At 52.8% G+C, this 22,032-nt stretch overlaps 2 protein-coding genes across 2 annotated transcripts; both read left to right on the top strand.

Moving 5' to 3' along the window:
• The first annotated feature begins 1,965 nt into the window (after positions 1 to 1,965).
• FASTKD5 (FAST kinase domains 5) lies at positions 1,966 to 6,612 on the top strand. The gene is made up of 2 exons (XM_009290684.1): positions 1,966 to 2,158; positions 3,865 to 6,612. The coding sequence occupies exon 2, from the start codon at positions 3,903 to 3,905 to the stop codon at positions 6,375 to 6,377; it is 2,475 nt and encodes an 824-aa protein (XP_009288959.1). The 5' UTR covers positions 1,966 to 2,158; positions 3,865 to 3,902; the 3' UTR covers positions 6,378 to 6,612.
• Positions 6,613 to 10,920: 4,308 nt separating this feature from the next.
• UBOX5 (U-box domain containing 5) lies at positions 10,921 to 19,722 on the top strand. The gene is made up of 4 exons (XM_009290685.1): positions 10,921 to 11,049; positions 12,968 to 14,150; positions 17,168 to 17,329; positions 18,795 to 19,722. The coding sequence occupies exons 1-4, from the start codon at positions 10,996 to 10,998 to the stop codon at positions 19,004 to 19,006; spliced, it is 1,611 nt and encodes a 536-aa protein (XP_009288960.1). The 5' UTR covers positions 10,921 to 10,995; the 3' UTR covers positions 19,007 to 19,722.
• The last annotated feature ends 2,310 nt before the right edge of the window (positions 19,723 to 22,032 follow it).

Genomic DNA, 22,032 nt, shown 5'->3' on the forward strand with positions numbered 1-22,032 from the left:
GCGGGGGGCGGGTGCGGCGGGCGGTCTCCTCGCGAGGGTCTTCCAAAGGCCCTTCGCGTGTTTCGGAGGGGCCGAAAGCACAGACGGCATTTCAGAGCGCACCTGTACCCCCGTTTCACCGAGCTGATACTCCGAGGCGGGTGGCAGCCCTCCAGGAATGTTGTTTGCCCCGGCGTTCAGCGAACGCTCAGCTGTGCCGTTGTGCCCTTGGCCGAGAACTCGGCTCTAGGTGTGACACGCGCGCGGACGCGCGCGCAGGCACGCACAAAGATGGTTTCCGTCCCAGAGGACTTCCGCGAAGTGCATTCGCAGCCTGCAGGGCCCCGCTCCAAAACGCGCTTTCTGACTGGCTTTTTGGAGTCGCTGGAAGTGACATTTCTGGGGAGACTTGCCCAGAGGTGGGAAGGAGCTTGGCTGTGTTTGAACAAGAAGAGAAGCGCAGTGGGAGGAGGAAGGAAGGCTGATCAGTCGGGGTAAGAGGAAGGGAGGAGAATCAAGCAGAGCTGTAGGTTGAGTTGGAAGAGAAATGCTGTAGAAACTTGAAAGATCATGAAGATTTAGGCTGGGGGTGGGTGAAAGTCATGGGCAAAAGGCCACTTGGACCCAGCCTGTTTCTTTCAAAGGTGCTTGAAGTATCTCGACCCGTGGCGACCTCGCTCCCCTGCGCGTGGTCTTCGCTGGTTTTGCTGGATTGGGAGCAAAGGAGGAGAGAAATATTTTCTTTGCTGAATTGCTTCCCAAATGCGTCACAGCTTAACACTAAACTACGTGGATGGTATTCTTAGCAGCGTGTGACGTTCGCCTTCAGAGCCTTCAGTGTGCGAACGCTGTGACTTTGGTTTTCTGTCTCTGAAGTGGGGCCGTCGTTGCCGAGAGGGGCGTTTCTGGTAACAGCAGAGTGCTGGATTTCGTAGGTGGTATATCACCTTTCAACAGCAAATAGAACTTGTTTTAAATAAGTGGTCTGTCTCTCAGCAGTGCTTGCCTGTCTCTCAATAACAGAAAAATAAGTAGAGGACATGCAAAATAGAGTCAGACAAGAAAGTCTCTCGGAAAGTCTAGGTAGGATGAACCTCCTCTTCTCCGAGATAATTTTTGCAGCTTGAACCGGCCCCTCCGAGTGTCCTCCGGGACAAGCTCTGCGAGGTGCTAGAGGAGGAGACGATGTCGGAGGGGATGGGGCCTCCTTCCCCCAGCCACGGTGCAGATCTGAGCCTTGCCCACTTCACGGCTGCCTGTCGCCAGCCACACGAAGACGGCATCACGTCACTTGCGGCCAGTTCAGGCTGGATGTCACAGCCAGTACAGCCAGAAATGATATTTTCATCAAACGTTTCTTTGTGCTAAACGGGAGAGCTTTGAAATCCAGCTCCTGCTTGCTGCTGCTGACGGCTTTGCGAGGCCTGGGCTGTGCCGCAGCGTCACAGCTCTTGGCTCGGGTTTTACTGTCCAGGTTCTGAAGGGGCTTTTCTTTTCCCCCACTCACAAGACAGTCAGGAAGGGGTAGAGTCTCTCCTGCCTGCCGCGGTTTGACTTCTCACGCAGGAAGGGGACGGTTACGGCCTTGCAGCTGCCTGGCTGGCAGGGAGTAGCACAGCAGTAAGGGTCAGCAGTGCCTGGGGTCTGCCTGGGGTGTGCGGAGCAGAGCCTGGTCTGCACCAGGGGGCTGCCTCGTGGTGTGCTTTGAGATACAAATACGGTGCCCAGCAAGCTCAGCGGCTATTGAGTGTCTCGCGATATTTATCAGCCATTTACTAGTCATCTTAAAGATGCATTAGCCTCTTTCTTGTACCCTCCTCCTTGCGTGGCTGTCTCCAGAAATCTTAATTTCAGCTTGCCCTCCCTCTCTTTCTCCCCAGAGCGCCCTGTTCTCCACCCAGGTTGCTTTTTTCACCTCTTCTGCTGGGGCGGCTGGGAGGGTTGCTGCTCCAGCAGCTTCTCCTCACCCGCCAGCTGGTGGTTGCTGCCCCCAAGCTCTGCCCGGGGGGCAGAGGATGCGAGGTCTCCTCAGCTGCCTCAGTGTGAGTCGACGCGGTTGGTCCCGGAGGGCTGAATTGAGCCTCTTGACTTTGCACTGGAGCAGACCGGGAGCGCTCCCGTGCCAAGTCCCTGCTGAGATCCTGTCCTCGGACAGAAGCCGAGCCCCAGCAAGACAGAGGTAAAGCCACCTGGGGAGAAAACAGCCTGCAGAGAGCAGCAGGCTGCTTGTGCCTGTGCCAGATCAGAGATGTCTTGCCTGTCTGTCTGCTCCTGTTACTGCTTTTGCTGCTGTGGGAGAGTTCAGGGCGCATAAGAGACAGACGAGGCTGCTGCAGGGAACCATCCCCCCAGCAGGCAGCACCCCACATCTGGCACCACGAGGGAGCAAAGACCGTCACTTCGACTCTCCCCATCCTCCCTCCCTTCCCATCTCACCCTTCCTCGAGAGGAGCTGATGCTTCGCTGTTGCGGTGCGGGAATAGATCATCTAACGGGTTACGGGAGACGTGGGGATTCTTGTGCTCAAAAAAAGTCCAGCTTGTGTTCAGCCAGAGCTGCCTGTGATCCCCCATCCCACTGCAGCCCTCTCCTACTCGGATACCCCAAAGCCGCAGCGTTCACCCCACCTCTTCCTCCCCCAGGGTATCCGTTTTGCTGCTGCAGAACTGAGTTTGCCTGCAATGAGTCGACATCTTGATCTAGCCCTAATCGGGAAGCCGCATGTATAAGCAGAGCTCAGAGGGGTGCCCAAGGGATTTATTCCCCCCATGTGGGGAGAACAGAAGCTAACGCGTATCGCCGCAGTTGCAGTGTCTCTGCCAGGCTTTGGCTTTCCTGATTGCTCAGCGCCCTGTAGTAGTGAGAGCACAAGGGATTTTAAAGAAGTTGAAAACGCCTGGTTTAACGCATCTTTGGGGTTGGCCACACGTGGAGGGATAAGGGTGTGTTACGCAGAGCGCTGACCTGGTGCTTTTTTTTTTAATCGGCATCTGAATCATCGTAAACAGGCTCGTTTGGCAGCTTGCGCAGGCTGGCAGCACACAGCTTAACTCCTGACAAATTTCTCATCCTCGCCCTCTGTGCTGCAGCTGGTTTAGGCAGGAGTTAGGAAGGCACCTGGCATTTTTAAGCTTTCTGTACCCTAAAACTGTGGGAAATGCTCCCAAGTCTGAAGCATAAAGCCCTGTTCCCTCTGGTTCTCAACTCAGGATGTAGCATCTCGTAATGATTTGTGTTACTTCTGCCATACTCTTCCCTGACTTTGCTCTGGGGCCACATTTCTCCTTTCAGCTCATCTCCATCTGCAGGTTATGGGCCAGCTTTCACTCTGTGGACTGGTTTTGCGGAGACTTTGCTCACAGCCTCCACATACTGTCTCCCGGTGCAAAGAGCAGTTGCAGCACCCTGGGTATTTCAACAACTTCTCGGGTGGTGGTTGGTGTTTCAGACTGTGGTGACGGAAGTAGCAGAATGCTCTGTTTGAATACATAAAGTCTCTTGAAGCTGCGGCTGTACTGCAAAACTACGTTTTCATTGTTTAGAATGAAAGAAAAGCAGTTTGGGTCTCTTAAAAATGAAAGAGAGATGACTTTTTCCTTAACTCCCACAGTCTCTGCCAGGTTACTTGTAGCTGCTGAGGGGCAGGTAATACCCAACTGCCGTGTACCCCGACTTCGGGTACGTCGGGTCACCTGGGTGCTTGTCTTGAACTGCCTTTGCATGAGGTGATGTTCGATAGCGGCTGCCTTACGGCTTTGCAGGGAAACAGCTGCCCTGGCTAGGGGAAACACTGGCATCGCCTCACTTTTGGTAGCGTAAAGGATAGATTAAAAAGTGCTTCGTGTTAGGTGGAAGCCACTCATTCTTCGTCTGCCCTTTTTTCAGTACCTGGAAGCAATTCTGACCCCAGTAAATTGTGATCCATGGCTACAGTGCTAATATGCCGAAGATTTCCGAGGCTGAGCAGGGTGACTACATTTTCGACTACAGCCAAGTGCAAGGCCGAGAGCGGAAGCGGCAAAAGTAAGCAGAAAAAGGAAGAGAACCCAGAAACAGCCAACACCGGAACCGAATCTGCGGCTACAATCCAGTTGCTGAATCCACTGGACTACAGAGTGTTGTATAATCCATCTGCCTATGCCAAAAGCAGAGCTGCCTCCCAGCAGCACCCTGCTAGGAACAGCGGCCACGCTCTCGGTGACACTTCCACCAGCCCAGGCGCCGCGCAGGTTCAGCATATGTTCGGTACCGCCTCTTCTCAAGCTTTGCCACCCCTCAGAAATGCCCTGCCAAAGCCCAAGTCCAAACCGCTCCTCGAGCAGACCATCTCGGCGCGGCTCTCTGCGGCACAAACCAAGGAGGAGGCAGAAAATGAAAAAACAGAAACGCATGACTCCAAGGAGGACCCTCGTGTGTTTCAGAAGGGGAGGCCCGAGTACAGATCTCTCAGCTACGACAAGTTTGAGCCGATAGAGACCCTTCCTTTAGAAGAAGGTGACTCGATTTTACACAGTGTGGCCGTATGCAAGGGCAGCCAGAGCCCAGGAACTATCACAGATTATTTTCGCAAGCTGAGTCGTTTGCCAGCGGAACAACACGCAGCGTTGGTGTCCGAACCCAGGTTTAATACACTGTGTCACTGTGCTGTCAAAAACATCGGGTCGTTCAGTACGTCAGATCTCATCGATATATTAAAGGCTTGCGTTCGTTTGGTTGTTCCACCCACCCACCCTCTGCTGAACGCGTGCGAGAACGAATTCTGCCGGCGGGTGTGGGACATGAACCTGGACCAGCTGCTGCTGGTGGCCGATTGCTGGCGCTGTCTGGAGCGTAGCGTGCCTTCCTACCTGAGCATTTTGTTCAGCTATGCCAACATGCACTGGAAAGACCTCGCTTTGCCCCAGTTTGTTCAGCTCATTTATATCATAGGTGAAGGCCGGAGGTCACCCGCGGACTTGACGCCGAAGGTGGAGAGCATGATTTTGAAGTACTTGGACTCCTTCACCTTGGAGGAGGTGGGTGCTATCTGCTTAGGCCTCTTCAAGTCCCTCAGTGGTATCTCTGACCACGTCATGAGAAAAATCGCGGACAGAGTCTCCCTGCAGATGGAAGACATGAGCACTTACGCTTTGGTGAACGTGCTTAAAATGCTCCGCTACGCTCGCATGGACCACTTACCCCTCTTGAAGGAACTTGGGAAGGTTATTCCCGCTCGGATTCCTACAACAAACATCCAGGGCATCATGCACATCACTCTTACCTGTTCATCCCTACACTACTTTGACGAAGGCGTTATGGCTGCTGTAGCCACGTCTTTGCCTTCTAAGGTGACTTACTGCCGAAGCAAAGATGCTGCCAAGTTCTTGTGGTCGTTTGGATGCCTGGACTATGAACCTCCGAACGAGGAAGAGTTTTACTCCAGCCTGATAGAGCAGATGCATAGAAAACTCCATGAATTTGGGAAGTTTCCGGAGCATCTCCTTACTGGTTTGCTTGGCCTGGCATTTGTCAAACGCTTCCCAGAGGAGCTGATAGACTATGCTTTGAGGGATGAGTTTGTCCAGAAAACGAGAGGTAGCAAATATGACCTCAAAAAGGACCTGTTCACCCTTGGCAAGAGTGTTGAAATCGAGTGCCCAAGCTACCAAGGCAGCCGCCTTCCACCTCAGCTTTATCAAGAGATTACCGAGATGGTTTTGAATTTTGCAGAGCAAGAAATTTATGTCAGGCCTGAAATTGTGGAAGCCACGTCTCTTCTCGAGAGCATGTTAGGTGGCCCCGAGTATGTGAAGAGCCACATGATCCTGCCTCACACAAGGTCGAGTGACCTGGAGGTTCATTTGGCCGTGGATGGACATCCCATCCCTTTCAACTTAAAAGACCGTATTGCAGATAAGAAACTAAAAGACATCGGAGTTAGTCTAACGGATGACTTAATGACTCAGCTTATAAAAGGGAGATCTAATAGCCAGTTTCCCGTGGAAGTGAAAAATGAAGCCAGGACTCCCGGACAGGAGAGAGGGGAGGAAGCACGAACACCACGCGCGGGGGATCGTGCTGCGCTTTCAGGTGGAGCTCTTACTGCAGGTGCCAGATTGCAAGTTGAGCCTAAGTCGGGGCACGGTCTTGAAGCCCCTCCGCCTCTTACACTGAATCGGCAGCCTCGGGGGGTGAAACTGGCTATTCAGGTGTCCAACCGAAACCACTACTGCTACTGCTCCAAGCGGCTTTTGGGGCTGCACTGTTTGAAACGGCGGCAGCTGCAGCAGCTGGGGTATGTGGTGGTTGAGCTTCCCTTCTGGGAATGGTTTCCTCTGCTCAAACGCACGCGTTCGGAGAAACTGAGCTACCTCCATTACAAAGTGTTCAACCCAGCGCTGCTTAGCAGGGCTGGCTAGTCTGGTGTACTGCTTGCTCAGAGGCTGACACAGCCTCCCAGATGCATCTCTCTTTCTGATCGCTGATTAAAATGGTCTCTGAGTGTTGGTTAAGTTTTTGGCAGGTGCTTTGTGTGCTCGGGCTGCCTTGCTAAGTTAGCCAATTCTGCTTTGCTGGCAGTCATGTGTCCCGTGCACTCTTTTTGTACCTAGATCCTCAAATGCTTCCACGACAAATAAAAACTACTGTCCTATTCATTTTTCTCCATGATTACTTTTTTCTCCGCCCTAAATGAAAGTGGATAGATTTGGTGACTTGCTGAGAGCAGAACAGTGGCAATGCTGTCGTGATATTTGGGAGAGAATTGGGGTGACTTTTAGCCATGAAGCTGACCTGGGTGCCAGGAACACACATACGTATTTCCTTGCTGTCCCCATCACCATCGAGCTGGGGCTGGTGGGCACGCAGTCAGAGTTTCTCCTTTAGGAGCTGTGCGTGAGCAGGACAGGGTGTGAAAGCTGAGCGGCGAGGTGGAAGCTGGGGCTGAGGGTTGGGGTGCTCTGACCCCGAGACATTAATTTCTTGCTCAGCTCTCTGATGATGAGATGCCTAGCAGAGAGGATTTGCGTCCCGTTGACCCTGTTGATAACATCTGCCGCCAAATGGGGCCCACAGATCCACCTTGAGGCGATTCCACTGCCTGGGTGACGATGAGTCCTGTGCAAACTAGAGTGCAAACTCTAGCTGTGTGGAGCATCTGCTCCAGAGGCAGCTGGTTTCACTCTCCGTCACGTGGCTCATTGTGTTATTTTCTTGCTCAGGATGGGGCCCGGTGTCCGATTTCTGCACGCCGTTCTGAAGACAGAGTTGCTGGCTTCTTCCTGAGCTTTCACGTGGTGTTTCTCTCCAAGAGGAGTGACGTTTCCTGAGGTGCACAGGGCAGGCTCTGCACCTGACCGGAGCTGTAGGGATTATTTCATGTGGAGCAGCAGGTGAAGCTCCCATTCCCACTGCCAAGGCAGCCGAGCTGTTCTGGCTATTTTGCAGTGCGGCGTTTCAAGACGTACTGAGGTGGAGGATGGGGAAGAGAGGTGGCAGTAAGCAGGTCGCTGTCCCAGGACAGATACTGTGTATTAGCTCATTTTGGCTGCCTGGTTTAAAATGTCCGGGCTGTTTTTTTCCTCTCCCTCCAATACTCAGCGTTATGGAGCACCTCAGTTCAATGTCCACTGTGCACATTTCCTTATCGCAGCAGCTCCCTAGTCGTACGTAGGACACCAGGAAGGCACTTAGTGACTAGCTCCAGAAAGCCTGGTTTGAAATGACTTGTCCAAGACCACAGAGGATCTTGCTGGCATAGAAAAGTACAGAGTACAGTCCTTCAGGTCTGCGTCTCACTGCCTCAGTCGAAAGATCTTCATTCACCTCAGGGAAGGCACGCACCCAAGAGAGATGGGACAGTTGTGTGACATCCTGATGGCACTTCATAGTCTTTGAGTCCTTTGTGATCTTTTGAGTCAGTTGTTTTGACAAGTAATGACTTTAGTAATGCAGTTTTATGGGTGTGGTAGTTTTAAAGTGTTCATAAATTCAGAACCTCCTTCATGCCGCAACCGCCTGAGTTGTCGCTAGCACAGACGTCCTCCACAGGAGTTTGGGATGTAATGGCAGCAGTAGCCATGGGAAGCCACATCCACTGCCCTGTCCCATTCTTTTTGCAGAGCTTTTTACAGTCTGCATTTGCCCAGCTCTTGCTTCAGCCCAGGCTCTTTGCCAGCGGGGCCCTGGGCTCACCGTCCCCATCTGATCCCGACTGCTCTGATCTCTTCTCTCACCTGCTTTTGCCTGTCCCTGCTGATTCTTGTTCCCAGCCTGCTTCTCTGGCCTCAGCCAGGCCCTTTACCTTCCTACTGCAGCGTGTCCAGCCAGTTCTTTCCTTCTTTACATGGAAGCTTAGTCCTAATCTCATTCCATTCAATCTGTCCCTTCATCCCCACTGTCTGGCTTCTGAGGTGTGTTTTCATGGGAAGAGTAAAAAAAACACAGCCCTGGCTACAAGCAACTCGGTGACCAACTTTTGCTGTGAAGCAAGAGCGTAACAGGGCTTTTTGGAAGAAGGGAGAGCAGTGACTTGGACATGCAGAATAATGCATGTTTTCCTACTGAGATGTTGAACCTGGAAAAATCAGTCTGAGTTGTTTAAGTCTGTCAGGGTCACAAACAGGTAGGAGAGAATCCTGTAAGATATACCTGCGTATACATACATAGCTCCTCACGCTGCAGAGCAAGGAGCAGCTGAATTGAAAGACAGCAAGTTTAATGAGAGAATAAATTGTTTGTAATTAAGCAGAGCTAATTGCCACAGAATATTAAGAGTACGGCGGAAAAGGATAGATTTAGGATGCAACCTCCGCAACAGCCTTAGGCTTGGAAGAAGACGTGAGTCTGTCCTGAGGAATGACTTGCACCCATCCGTGATTTGCCTGGCGTGAGGCAGCACTGCGAAAGAGGAGGTTGCCTGACCACAAGGTCCACGGGGGAATTTGGCATCCGCCGTAGGCAGGATCTCAGTAGGCAGTGGCTCGTGAGAAGCGAGTTCTTAAAGGGATGAGTTCGCAGGGATGCAGAGGTGAAGGTGCCTCTCATCGCTCACCTTCATTCAGGGAAGGTCTCACCAAGACTTGCCGAACGCAAATTCACCGGTCTGGTCAGGTTGGAAGGGATATGGAGAAGTCTCCAGCCCAGGAAAAAAGAGCTGTGAGGAGAAACAGAAGAGAGAGCAAATCTTGAGTCATTCCAAGAAAGGGATCGAAGAGAGTTGATTTGCCATTTTTCGTCATACCAGCAATAGGAGGGCCAAGCTAATTTACCAGGCAGCAGGTTCAAAATGAACCAAAAGCTGTAGCTTTGTCACACAGCCTGTAGTTAAACCGGCAGTCTTACTCCCACAAGGTGTGGGTGCCAAAAGTCAGACCAGTTCAGAAGCCTATTTGAACAATTCCTGACTGGCAGCCCTGTACTGGAAGCCTGTCAGGCTCAGAGGGCCAGGAGAGTAATATCGGAGGAGCGTTCATTTGTGCCTGCCCCGTTCCTGGTTTCCCTGTTGAGGAGCAGGAATTGCTCCCGATGGCTGTCAGACCAAATATTGGGCTAGAAGGGGTGCTCGTCTGGCCCACTACGGCTCTTCTTAGGTTCACGCCTGCTTCGGTCAAGCATTGGCATTGCGACCTTCAAGCTCTGCTCTCTGCAGGCTTGGCTTCTGTCGTGTTGATTTTTATATGTTGGATTTGTACCTCGGATGCCACATTTCTCGTTTCAGACTGTTGCGCTCGATCGCACGCAGACTGGACTGCTCCCGCACGCTTAGCGGGCAAGCAAAGCGAGCTCGTTAACGCTCTGTGTTCCAGCGGCCGGACCGACGTGCCCCCAGAAGGCCAATTTCATTTTGACTGAACTAACAGCTTCAGTTCAAAATCATTAAAGGGCTGCTCGTTCTTGAAGGAAGCAGTGGGTTCCTGATTTGCAAGGTTGCCCAAGGCAGTGACATACTAAAACTAAGGTTAATGTAAGGTTAAAACTCTTACCTCGCAGATAATTTCATTCTTAAAAGGGATCTGATACAACCAATTCGAGTCACGTTTTTTTCAGTGGAAAAGATGGTGCATTCACTTGCGTTTCTTTAATGGGCATTGTCGGAAGAATCAGCTGGGTCGGCGTTCAGAACACAGACAGGCTCCCTTAGAGCTATTAAATGCCCTCTGCTCCCTTGGGGCTATTAAATACCAATTATTAATATGTGTGTTTAATCTTAGCTTACATCTGAGGCTCCCAAAGCCCTCGAGGAAACATTTCTCTTTGCGGCAGCGCTGTGTTAGTGCTGGTTGGTGTTACCCTCGTCCCGAGAGGCCCCGTCCGAGCTTGTCGTGTTGGGTGTTGTCCAAGAGCGCAGGCAGGTCCTGCCTCCATCTGCTGAAGGCGGCAGATAGACATGGCATGCTGGGGGGGGGGGGGGGGGGGGGGGGTGGAAGGCGAGGGGGGGGGGGGGGGGGCGGAACCGGGCCCGGAGGCAAAACGCAAAGTTCAAGGCCACGCTGTGGGAATGGACACAGGCTCTTTCCGCCTCGCAGCGGTGAGGGGCTGCGGTGCTGAATGCCCCGCTCAGATCCCAGAGCAGCCCGTGTCCTCCAGGTCCGACTGAGGCTGCCGAGAGCTCACACCGATTCCTTGGACAACCTCATGTGATATTCTGATGCTTTACTGTATCTACAAAACCTCCTGCATCTTTGATAAACTTTCAGATCTAATTGCTAGTCTATCCATAGGTAAGACGTTTTTAGTTAAAATAGCCATTTTCTCTTTGATGTTTCTCCAGGGGTTCACTAATTAATATAAACGCAGTTTTTTCTCTCGATCCCGTCTCTCCACCACAGTCATTTGGGTTTATATTGGCTTCACCTCCTGGACTCAGACCTGAGCTGCATTTTAGGAACTACTGAGCTTGTAATTCATACAGGCTCCGAAACACGAGATCCTTTCACTGTTCACTGATGTTCACTTTCTTTGTTTTGCCTTTTTCTTTTTTTTTTTTTTACAAGCTGAATCTGATGCTCAGAAAGTGAGCTCTCTCCAACTGCCAAGATGGTAATAAACGTCTGTCTCCCACAGTTCAAGCCAAGAATTCACTGCAACAAGGTAAAATAACGATGTGTGGGCTTTTAGGGAGATGGAGGGGATGGAGGGGTTAGGTGGAAGTGGCATGCTGGACTGGTTGGGGCTGGGGAGGGCTTGTTCGCTGCTCGTCTGTGATAATTAGGAGCATTTCTCGAAGACTGATTTTTGGCTGGCCATGCCAGGCTACCCTGAGAAAACAAAGGCGACTCACAGCAAACTCCCGTCATTTTGTGTGGTCTGGCTGGTTCAGCGAGGGGTTTTAACATGGGAGGCTGCGTATGTCCACTGGCAACAGAAGCATTGAGGACAGATGCAGTCCCAACCTAGGTAAGGTGTAGGCTCTTTAGTCTGCAGAGCTGAGAGCGTTTTTGCCAATTAAAATCGTTTTCCAGTGATGCGGGAGGATTGTGATTTGGGTGGTTTTGCTCATGGCTTTCTTTTCCAAGCTCGCCAGCCTCCTGTCATTCCCAGCAAGGAGGTTTTGTGAACTGATGTTGGGAATCTGTCCTCCTGGATCCCCTTCCCCCTTTGTGCTTCAGTCTTGAGGGAGTCAATGATGTGCGAGCACTAAGAGAACCCATGGCTGGGTGCTTGGGATCTGCAGCTCACGTGAAGATAAAGCGGAGCTGAAGGCTCAGGACTTCGAAAAACCGGTTTTGAGAGATTTCCCAGAAGCTACTCTTCAAAATTTGGTTTGTCCTGTCTATGCTTTGGTCAATCTCTGCTAGGTAGTGTTACAACACTGTATAACCTCCTGTGCCTGCTCTAATGTGGCACACACGAATTGTCGGAATGAAAAAGCCCTGATTTTGCAGGATCTCATAACAAGACAATGTTACGTGCTTATGGGTGTGCGTGCTTTGACTTGAGATACCTTCTTCCGTGCAATATTAGAGCTTCCCCTTTGTCCAGTAGAATATGCAGCTCTTGACAATGTTTGCTGAAGTTACTGTACTCTACAAGTACTTAAGTTTTCACCCAGCATCATCGGTATCTCTTAAATACTAACTAGTTTTTGATTCAAAGCCATTTTTTAATTGTAAGTCTCTCCTCCAACTCACACCCCAAAATCCAAGACAGCCTTGGGTTTGTAAGCGTTGGTGCTGTTAAAATAGCAGTACGGGTGTGACCATCCATCCGGGTGGTGTGTTGAGAGACCCAGCCACGCTGCTGAGCTTTGGTGTGATTGTTGTGATCAGGAGGGTGTAGAGTGACCATATTAAGCAGGTGGAATGGATATTCCTTGCTGTTACCTGTTCGTTTAGCAAGTGATGCAGACTTTTTAAGCCCTGAAGCTTCCAGGAAAGGGAACGGGTAGAGCCAGCCTGTCCAGGAGCAGACCAGAGGGTGGGACTGCATCTTCTGGCAGAGGTGGGGTGGGACCCAGCCTGGTTGAACGGATCTCCCTCAGGGATGGGTGGGGTTGATCCCAGAGCAGGAGAAGGCAGTCGGCTACCTGAGCTCCGGAGGTTTCTCTGGGATCCTGTAACCGGGTGATTCCGGGTACGTTTCCACGTGGCAGGATAGGCTGACATAATGTTTCACCGCTGTTGAAAGAGAAGAGACTCCCGCCTCCCGCACGCACACATGCTCTGCTCCCAGCCACGCTCTCCCACTTGATTTACTTCACTGACCCAGCCAAAACCACAAACCATCCATAATTTTCCTCTCTTTTAGCGGTTAAATCAGCTCTGCAAATGGCTGGCCAGGTAACAGAGGGTGCAGAGAAGAGTGGATGGGACCATGTGGCTGGAGGAGGGTGGGACTGGGTCTGCTCTGCCTCAGCAGCAAGGATCTCCTGTGTTGTGTCAGCTGCACGTGAAACCGCAGCCTTGGTTCCCGGTTGATGTCATCTTGAGAATCTACATAAGTGCTTGTGAAATTAGTTTCCTTTTATTTTCTTGCTTCAAATTAAATCCAGTTTTCTCCTGAAACACAGATTTCTGCTGATGGTTACGAAGTGGAGAATCTGATCTCCGAAGACCTTGCCAAGAGAAATCGTGGTTTCCGCAGCGAATACTTTATCAAACCTCCGGTCCACATCACAATCTCTTTTCCCTTCAACATTGAGATCTGCAGGATCAATATCGACATCTCATCCGGGGGATACCAGACCTTCTCCGGGCTCGAAGTTTACACCTCTACCTCGTGCAATAAAACCTCTTGGCAGAGCCCTGAGGGTCAGTTCTCAGGTCTGGCTGGTCAACCTGTGTCGGACAAAGACACTTTCACACTGGTGGGCAAAGCTGTCTTAAAAAATCAAAGCAAAGTGACGTTCGGCCACAGAGGCTTCAAGCCGAGGCCTCCCTTCCATCAGATGGAAAATGTCTTCTCCTACCCTGGCTCTGCATCTCAAGACCTCTGGAACAAAGGGCCTGCCTCGCTGAGCAACGTGTCGCACTTAAAAATCTGCATCACCCACGTGGCCGGAGGCAGCCTGCCTTGCATTAAGAGGCTGGAGGTGTGGGGACAGCCTGCCAAATCGTGCCCGCAGGAGGTGATCGAGGGTGTCTTTCAGGTGGCCTCCCAGTTCTTCGCCCAGGACGTCGGCAGCCTCAAGCCAGAGCTCTGGACGCCGATGGAGAGCGACTGCGTGCCCTTCAGCGCCAACGACAGCGAGCAGCAGACCCTCCGCAAGCTGGTGGACGTCGTCCAAGACATCCCCGAAGAATTCCTGGACCCCATCACTCTGGAGATCATGACCTTCCCCATGCTCCTGCCCTCCGGGAAGGTGATCGACCAGACCACCTTGGAAAAATGCAACCGGAGTGAGGCGTCTTGGGGCAGGGTACCCAGCGATCCTTTCACTGGGGTGGCCTTCAGCCAGCACTCGCAGCCCTTACCTCACCCTACCCTCAAGGCCAGGATAGACCACTTTCTCTTACAGCACAGCATCCCTGGCACCAACCTGCTCGGGAGGGCTCATGCCTCGGAAATGCTCGTACCTTCTTCCGTAACAATGTCTTCTCTGAAAAGGAAAATGGACTGTATGGATCAGAGCTCCGTGCAGCCGCCCTATTTTTCTTCTACAAACTTACTTGTCACGTCTACCTCAGAGAACAGTGCTAAAAAAATGAAAACTGACAGTGACTCGCATTTGATCCAAATGGACTGTTCGACAGGTATCGTGGCTCCCTAAGTCACTTGTGTTTCTTGAATGTCTTGACAGCCCGGGGCCAGGTTTTCAAGTCGGGAGGCTCCGGTACAGATTCCCATCCCGCCTCTAGAAAGCTTTAAGGCCGTTGTATTTTGCTGTTGATAGATGTCATGTGGAAGTCAGGTCATCGTCTCATTCACCTCCCCTCTCCTCAGCACAACCTGCCATCCTGGATGGTGTTTGCTCCCATTCTGCTTCACCTTTTCTCACCTCTAGGCTTGTCCTTCTTGTTGTGTTAACCTGTGCAGTCTGTTTCACAGCCCTCTTGTTTGCTCAGGTCGCCGTGTTTCCCTTTTAGTTTGTTTTTCCTTTCTCCTCCTTGCTTTCAAGCCACTGTCCCTGTGGAGACAACGTTTTTGTCACAGTGTGCTGGTTTGAAGTGTCTTTATCATGGGCGATTTGTTATCCCAGGCATCCAATACGTTCTTGCATCAGCAAGAAAATACGCAGCGGCAGGAAAAGAAATGTCTGGTGGTGCAGTGGTGATGGCACAGGGAGTCCTGGCCGGTGTGGATCTTATCACAAGGAGTGAGGCGGGGTGGAAAGCGGGAACGGGGCACTAATCCTGCTCCTGGATTTCCCTAGCCGGGCACTGCCTGCCTGGGCTCTTGGCGCAGCTGGTTCCCTGCATCCTCAGTGTCGTCGCACAGATTGTGTCCCCGGGACAGGCTGGCTCCTTACCTTCTCACGGGGCTGCTCTTGCTGTGGCAGAGGCTGAGCTTGGGGAGCGTGTCGCTGCACAGCCTCCGGTCCACACTAATCTTAGTGCAGCAGCGCAAGGGCTTGGAACAAACGTCAGCAAGGGAATTGCAGGCAGTGCTGCCTTCAGAGCAGGGAGGAGAAGACAGCACAGGCTGGGAGAGACTTGCAGAGGGTTTGCAGCTAGTTAAAGCAGAAAACAGTAGAGACAGTAGACAAGGGATGTGACTTGTGTCTACAGGGGAAGGAAACGGGCACTGGTTTCCTTTCATCCTTGCTTTTCTCAGAGATCTGGTAGCAGCGCCGCTGGACATAAGCTCCAGGAGGCAGAAAAACAGTCCAGACCTGCAACCCGGACATAAATTCCCTGAAAAGCTGAGTGCTCTCACCCACCTCGGTCCCCAGCCGTGCCACAGCGTCTTACCAGGCAGCCAAGGCAGCGTTGCAGCCACACAGGCAGACCTTTGGATCCACCGAGCACTGGGCGCGGGAGTGTAGGATACTCTTTGTAGGTCCAGCAGCTCCCACCCAGCAGCATTCAAGTGCCAGGGCAGACTGGACTGGTGAGGAGGCGACAGTCCTTAGAAAGCAAAGGTGGTCTGTGGTTTAAATAGCAAGGAGATCCATGCCTCTCTCCCCAAAATCTGTTCCCTCTTGTCGTTTATTCTCTAATGACTGGTACCTTCAGCCTCCAGTCCGTGGTGAAGAGCGTGGCTCGTGGGCAATTGCTCCTCTTGACTCCACGCTAGATCTTTCACCCGAATCCACATCTATTTTGCCGCGTTTGCTTTCTCCCTTGTTGGCACAGGAATTCCTGAAACGTGTTGGAGTTGCTGTCAGTGCAACTGTTACGTGGATGTAACTGTACTCCGTACAGCAACGCTTATATCTTCTATCATGAAACTGAGTTACTGCTTTAGGTAATAATCCCGCTGGAGGAAGAAGGTAAACTTAAGCTGGGAGGAGGGAGAGAGACGTCTTTAGCAATCTCATATTTAGGTGAGCTTGAAGAGAGCGGCCGTGTCTGAGGCCATCTGTTGCAAGCAGTCTGGTCTGAGTGGGACGGTATAAAGACACGGTGCACGGGTGTCTTCTGGTCACCTAAGGGCTGTCTCTCTAGGCAGGTAAGTTCAGTTTCCTCGTGTTCTCTAAACGAGTGGTCTGTAACGCGTCAAAAGGTGGCCCAGGGCTTCTGATTGCTGTTAACGCCTGCTGGTACCTGTCACTCGCGTTGTCTTTCTCCCAAAATTGCCCAGAAATGTTTCAAGGAAAAAGCTTAGGTGGTTCTTCGATTTTAAACAAATTCTTTAAAGACTTGGTAGAAAATAATTGATGATTGGTGGTACGGAGAAGAGGAGGAAGAAGTCAGACTGCACATCTCTGCTCTGATCTCTCAGTCTAGAGCTCATTCCGTGGTTTAGGAGGAATCATTAGTTACTTTTACTGCAGAGGTGCGTAACAGCTCCCGCTGGGGATGTGCCCCAGCCCCACAGGAGCAGGGACTGCCCTGTGGGGTCCTGGAGCTCCCGGGGAGGCCGTGCCCGTACATAAATAAAAGCACAGTGCTCGGCCCAGGTTGCTCGTGCTTCGGTGTTTCATCAGCCTTGATTGCTGTAGCAAATGTGCAGCGCTAATTCAGAGGTCTTCCTTTGGGAGATGGATTTAACAGAATTAGTGATGCAGACACCATTCTCTTAATGCATAGTCTTAATTAACGCCTTCGGTATTGCACAGGGCAAAACGCTGCAGTACGCTGCGGGGAAGGGTCCAACCCTGTGCCTTTGGCTTTGTCCTCTGTCTCAGAACTGGGACAGAGAGAAAAAAAAGGAGTCCCCCAGATTTTGTTAGCGGCTTAAATGTTCCCAGTTGGCTGCACGAAGCAAGCCTGGGAGCACGGGGCCGGGACCCTCGGTGGAGCGGGCCGAGGGAGCTACCTGGGGTTTCAGAGAGACACGAGTTTCTGGATTATTTGGCATTTTGGCCTTGTTCGGACCTGCAGATACAAGCCGGCACCTGAATGTTCGTTGGCACTGGGGCGTGACATGAGTGTCTGACAGTAATCCGTAGGGCTTTCCATCTTTAGGACCCAAAGGAGACGAGGCACTACATCCCCATCCTGGCACCTTGGTGGGGAAAAGAGACCTCTCGAGAAAACAAGTGGCAGAGACCCTAAAATCCCGAGTGTTGTCCCAAAGGTTCAGAGGCAAAGCAGCATTTCTGTTGCGCATTGACAGCTTTCTTTTTCCCGGCGTCGGCTTCTCGAGCTTGTGCTTCTCTTTGCAGATCTGGTCTCTCACGAACAAAAACTGTCGGAGAGTTTGGACACTGCCTTGAACTCGGCGCTCAGCTCAATGCCCTCGTTTACGGCCAAGCTGATGAAAAGCCAGCAGCAGGCGCAGAGCGAGGGAGGCTGCAGCAGCTCGTGGAGCGCGGGCACCGTCCTCGGTAAGCAGCAAGCGCCTCCGGTTCACCTTTGGGAGCGAGAGAGGAGAGGAGAACTGGGACTGGGTTAACAGGGAGGGTTGTGCTGCTGCTCAGCATCCTTCTGTGCCTCTTCGGACCCCAGAATATTGTGTAGTCAATATAAAAATATCATATTGTCTCCCAGCAAGCTTCACTTGGCAATCCCTAACTGCTGCTTTTTTATCTCAGCAGTTTCAATGGTTTGTTCTCCCAGTGAGGCAGGTTAGGCCTTGTTGACCCCCAGAAGGTGAGGTGTGGTGTCCACGTCCAGAGTCAGAGCAGGCTTCAGCATGAGTCCGATTGTCTGCCCGCGTCGTTGGCTGTCGCTTGTCTGCGCTGCCCAAGGACGATCCTGGATGTGTTGCGCTGAGACATAGTGCTCAGCCCAGCCTGCACCAGCTTAGTTCAGACTGAGAGCTCGCCCCGCCTCAAGGCTTTGGCTGTTCCCAGAGCTCTGCGAGTTGGGCCGGGTGGCTTAAACGTTGCCAGTTAGCTGCACGAAGCAAGCCGGGGAGTTGCCACGTGGATGGGGAATGGGTCTGGTGCGGAGATGCAGCTGGGGAGGTGTAAATCTAGCAAATACCGTGTAGCATGCTGACCCCCTAACAGGAACACGTAGCGGTAGCAGCGTCGCAGGCCAACCAGCCAAGTGTGTGCCCAGAATCCCATCAGGTTTGGATATATGCAGGCCAGGCTGTTGAGTCCTCGCGGTTAGACGTGCTAATCCAGCTGCGCATGCATACCCAAAATGATCTCTTCAGGGTGCAGGGAAGCATTGAACCTTCACACGTCCCTCCACAAGCCGATGCCCGAACCGCTGGCTCGCTCCTCTTCTTCCCCTGAGCGAGGATCTGCCTGCTCGTGGCGGAGAAGAGGGTTCAGAGGGACCGAGTGACCCTGAGAACGGGCCGGGGCTGTGCCGCTCCCAGTGGCTGTCTCTCTCTCCGAATAGCTTTTGCTGTTTCGCAGCGACATTAAGCTATTAAGCTTTTTGCTGTGCCCTTTAAAATTGCTGCTCTTTAAGAGCTGACTGAGTAGCCCTTGATAGGTAGTGTGTGACAGGAATGCGAAGCCCTACCTAAAGCGTTTCACTCGGTGATTTTAATCCGAGCGTTGGAAAAGCGGAAGGGAGGCGGATTTAGTCTCAGTAAAAGTGAAAAGCCCTTTACGGTCACCTGCCCTCAGTTAAAAGCCTGATGGTGCAAACGCTGACGTGATCCAGCCCCTTCTGAGCACAGCCTGCCCCAGAAGCTAGGCCGTTCCCTTTCCTTACGGTAGCGATAGAGGGAACGGGCCACGGTCCTGAGCCGTGGGCGCCTACAGCTGTGCCGTACGTCTGCAGAAAGCGGGGCCCCCGGCTCGAAGGCAGGATTGGGCACGTAAGGGGTGGCACAGCGTGGGCTTGTCACCCCCCCTGACCGAGCCGCTTCTCCTGTCGCCTTTGCAGAGCACGGCAGGAGCAGCCAGACCCAAGGATGCGCTTCCTGCGGCAAAACCTTCTCCTCTTACTTCAAAACGGAGCCCGTTTACCAGCTTCCCTGCGGCCACCTCATGTGTCGCCCGTGCTTGGCCGAGAAGCAGAAGTCTCCGTCATCGATACTGTGCGGGAGTTGTAAAAGGTCGGCTGCCACGCACGACGTCAGGAGGGTTCACTTCTGAGCCCTCGGCTGCCGGAGCCTGCCGGGAGGACGAGAACACGGAGCCGCTGCTGTTCCCTGTGTCTGTATTGATCCGTAGGAGGACGAAGGCCTTTGGAGAGCTTGGCGGATGGGCGCCCGTGACGGTGGAGAGGACTTGGTCTTCTTGTGCTTACAGAGTAGTGGGGGGTGGGGGGGGTTAGAGCATCGCGCCGGAGCAAAGCGATCTGAGGATAATAAAAGCCATAGCTTCTTTAACAAGGAATATGTATTTATACAGAACTGACTTCCACCTGTCGCACCCGCCCTCTTACCACCATCCCAGTGGCTCAGTGGTTTAGCATAGGTGCCTTTTGGACTGTGAGTTTAGCTTCCCTGTGAGTTAAAACCATTTACGTATTTGACGAGCAGCCATTCGGTCGTGGACCAGGCGAAGTCCTTGTGGTTGACAACATGCAAGCTACCTGACTTCTCCCCTTCCCCGCCTCACTCCCCTCCTCCCTGCGGTGCCCTCGCCGTGCTGCAGGAGCACGTCGTTCATCCCGGAGTCCAGCAAGTCACGAAGAGAGGCCGCGGTTAATGCGTGAGTAAGGGGCAGCGATCTCATCCTGCTCGTACGAACTCTCGTAGAAAAGCCATTGCGTTACACCGAACGTCACTCTCGGTTTATGTCGTGTGACTGGACCAGCTCCCGTCTGGCTGATAGACATTTAAGCCTTAATAAAATTATGTTTAAAGTCAGGTTCTCTTTCTGACTCGTAATTGGTCGCATTGTGCGTCTTAACGATTTCGTGGAGTGAATCTCTTTGCAGAGTGCTGAATAAACGGGCTGGAAGAAGCTAAGCAAGTCGACACAAAGGGCCTGCAGACGCGCGGGGTTTAGGGGGGCTGTCGCAGCAGCTGCGTGGACCCTCACAGGGTTGAGACTCGGGTACCTAAACCCGAGGAGGTCTGGTCTTCAAAGAGCTGCTCGGAAAAAACCCAGAAGGAAAAATCACGCGGATACGTTCTGTCTCCAGCGTGTCCTGGGTGTGCCGAGGGTAAGGTGACAGCAGAGGGGTTTGTCACCTGTGTAACCCCCTGCTGTTGCCACTTAATTGGTAATTTCTCTCCGCCCAGCAGATGTTGCTCGCTGATGTTCCGTGCCAGTTTCTCTGGGGTAAGGAGCCTCCGGCTGACTCAACTCGCCTTTGCGTGTAATACCTTTATTCTCTTAAAAGGCACCTGCTTGCTGAGCAACCCGTCGTGTTCGTGGCTTTCTGGCCAGAGGAAAGGGCAGCCTCATCAAGCGACCGAAACGCGGCTTTGTGTCAGCGCTGAACTGATCTTGCTCTTTGCGTCAGCGGGAGTTTATAATCCATCTCCATCCGTAGCAAAAATAGGAAGTTCCCCCGTCTTTAAATAATACAGGGTTAGAAAATCGGCAAAAAAAAAAAATCCTAAAAATCCCACGATTCAGAGGCAGCAAAAATCCTCTTAGTTCGGTGGTGGTGGTGGTGGTGTGTTTGCAGCGAACCATCCTGCCGTGATTCAGCGCTCACACCTCCTCCGCCCCGCGTCTCCAGGGAACGATCGCTGCCGGAGGAGCTCTCCGTCCGCACAGCCATCTCCTTCTTCTCTGGCGCTAACGAAGCCCGGTCGCCTCCGACGAAACCCGAAGCCGCCGGCTCAGCCAAGCGTCTCTCCTGGCCAAAAGTTTCTCGTGACATCCTGCCGGTGGGCAGCGATTCGGGCTGGGAGCCATCTCGCTGGGGTTGAAGGCGAGTTAGCTCTCGAGGTTCCCTCCTTCTCCGGGGAGGGACAGGGAGAGAGCGCAGAGCCTGATGGAGCAGAGGTTGGAAGGGATGGCAGGGGGCCGTCTGGTCCAACCCCTGCTCAAAGGAGAGCTCCTCTCCATGTCACCTCGGGTTGCTCAGAGCCTTCATCCGCCCTATTTCTCCTCCTCCTTAACCCCGTAGGACCCTTTGGCAGCAAGTTTCGACCCCTGCGTCCCCTCTTGCTGATACAGGGAGGGAGAATCTTGATGTTGGCTGCTCTTCCTTCTTTAGATGAGCATCAAAGCTATTTTCCAATATGTCATGGAAGCAGAGGAGCATCTTTAGCCGCGACACGGAAAAAGAAGGTGCTGTGCTCAGCCAGGAGGTGCGGGATCCCCCCTCCCCATCGGCCTCCAGCCGTTAACCCCCCGTCAGCCCCGAGTTCGTGGCGACTGGCTGAAAGGCTTGTGACAGGCCGGGGGGAGAAGCGGTCGCCGCTAAGTGCCGCGAAGACAGGCCCATTTGAGGAGCGTCAGGTCACCCAGCCGGGAGCCGGGAGCCGCTCCTTTGCCAGCCTGACCTGCTTTCTATCGTCAGTGCAGGAGCAACGTGTTTAAAGAAAGTTCCTCCTTCTCCGCTGTGAGCTGCAGCCCCCTCCAGCCATGGGCAAAGGCAGAAAAACGCGCAAATTGGTGACAATCCAGTTTTCCGTGCGGTACCCAACGTCCTCTGCTTTATTCTGATTGAACTTTGTTGCTTTGACCCCTGCGTCGGGCAGCGTGGGCTGCGTCGGAGCACCACGACCTCCGTCCTCTCCCCTGCCTCCGGAGGGGCTCTCAAAAACCTCGGTGGAGGCTTCAAAACTAACGAAGCTCCCCCTGTTAATGAAGGATGGAGGGGCGGGGGGATATCCTTGTGGCGTGCCCTGACCATGCGCAAGGGTGTGATCACTCGAGGATTGGAAAGTCATCATCATTTCTGCGCATCAATGATGCTTTAAAGCTATGGGTGTAGCCAGAGGGTGTTTTACGTGCGAAACGGCGCGGGAGCACTGAGGGTCACTGCTGGACGCCCCGTTTCCCACCATCCGGGTTATTCCCAGATGTTAGACAGGTGGACTCTGCGCTGGGTAGAAAACTGGCTGGACGGCCGGGCCCAGAGAGTTGTGGTGAATGGAGTTACATCCAGTTGGCGGCCGGTCACGAGCGGTGTTCCCCAGGGCTCAGTTTTGGGGCCGGTCTTGTTCAATATCTTTATCAATGATCTGGACAAGGGGATCGAGTGCACCCTC

Source organism: Aptenodytes forsteri, unplaced genomic scaffold, assembly GCF_000699145.1.
Source record: "Aptenodytes forsteri isolate BGI_AS27 unplaced genomic scaffold, ASM69914v1 Scaffold236, whole genome shotgun sequence".
NCBI lineage: Eukaryota > Metazoa > Chordata > Aves > Sphenisciformes > Spheniscidae > Aptenodytes > Aptenodytes forsteri.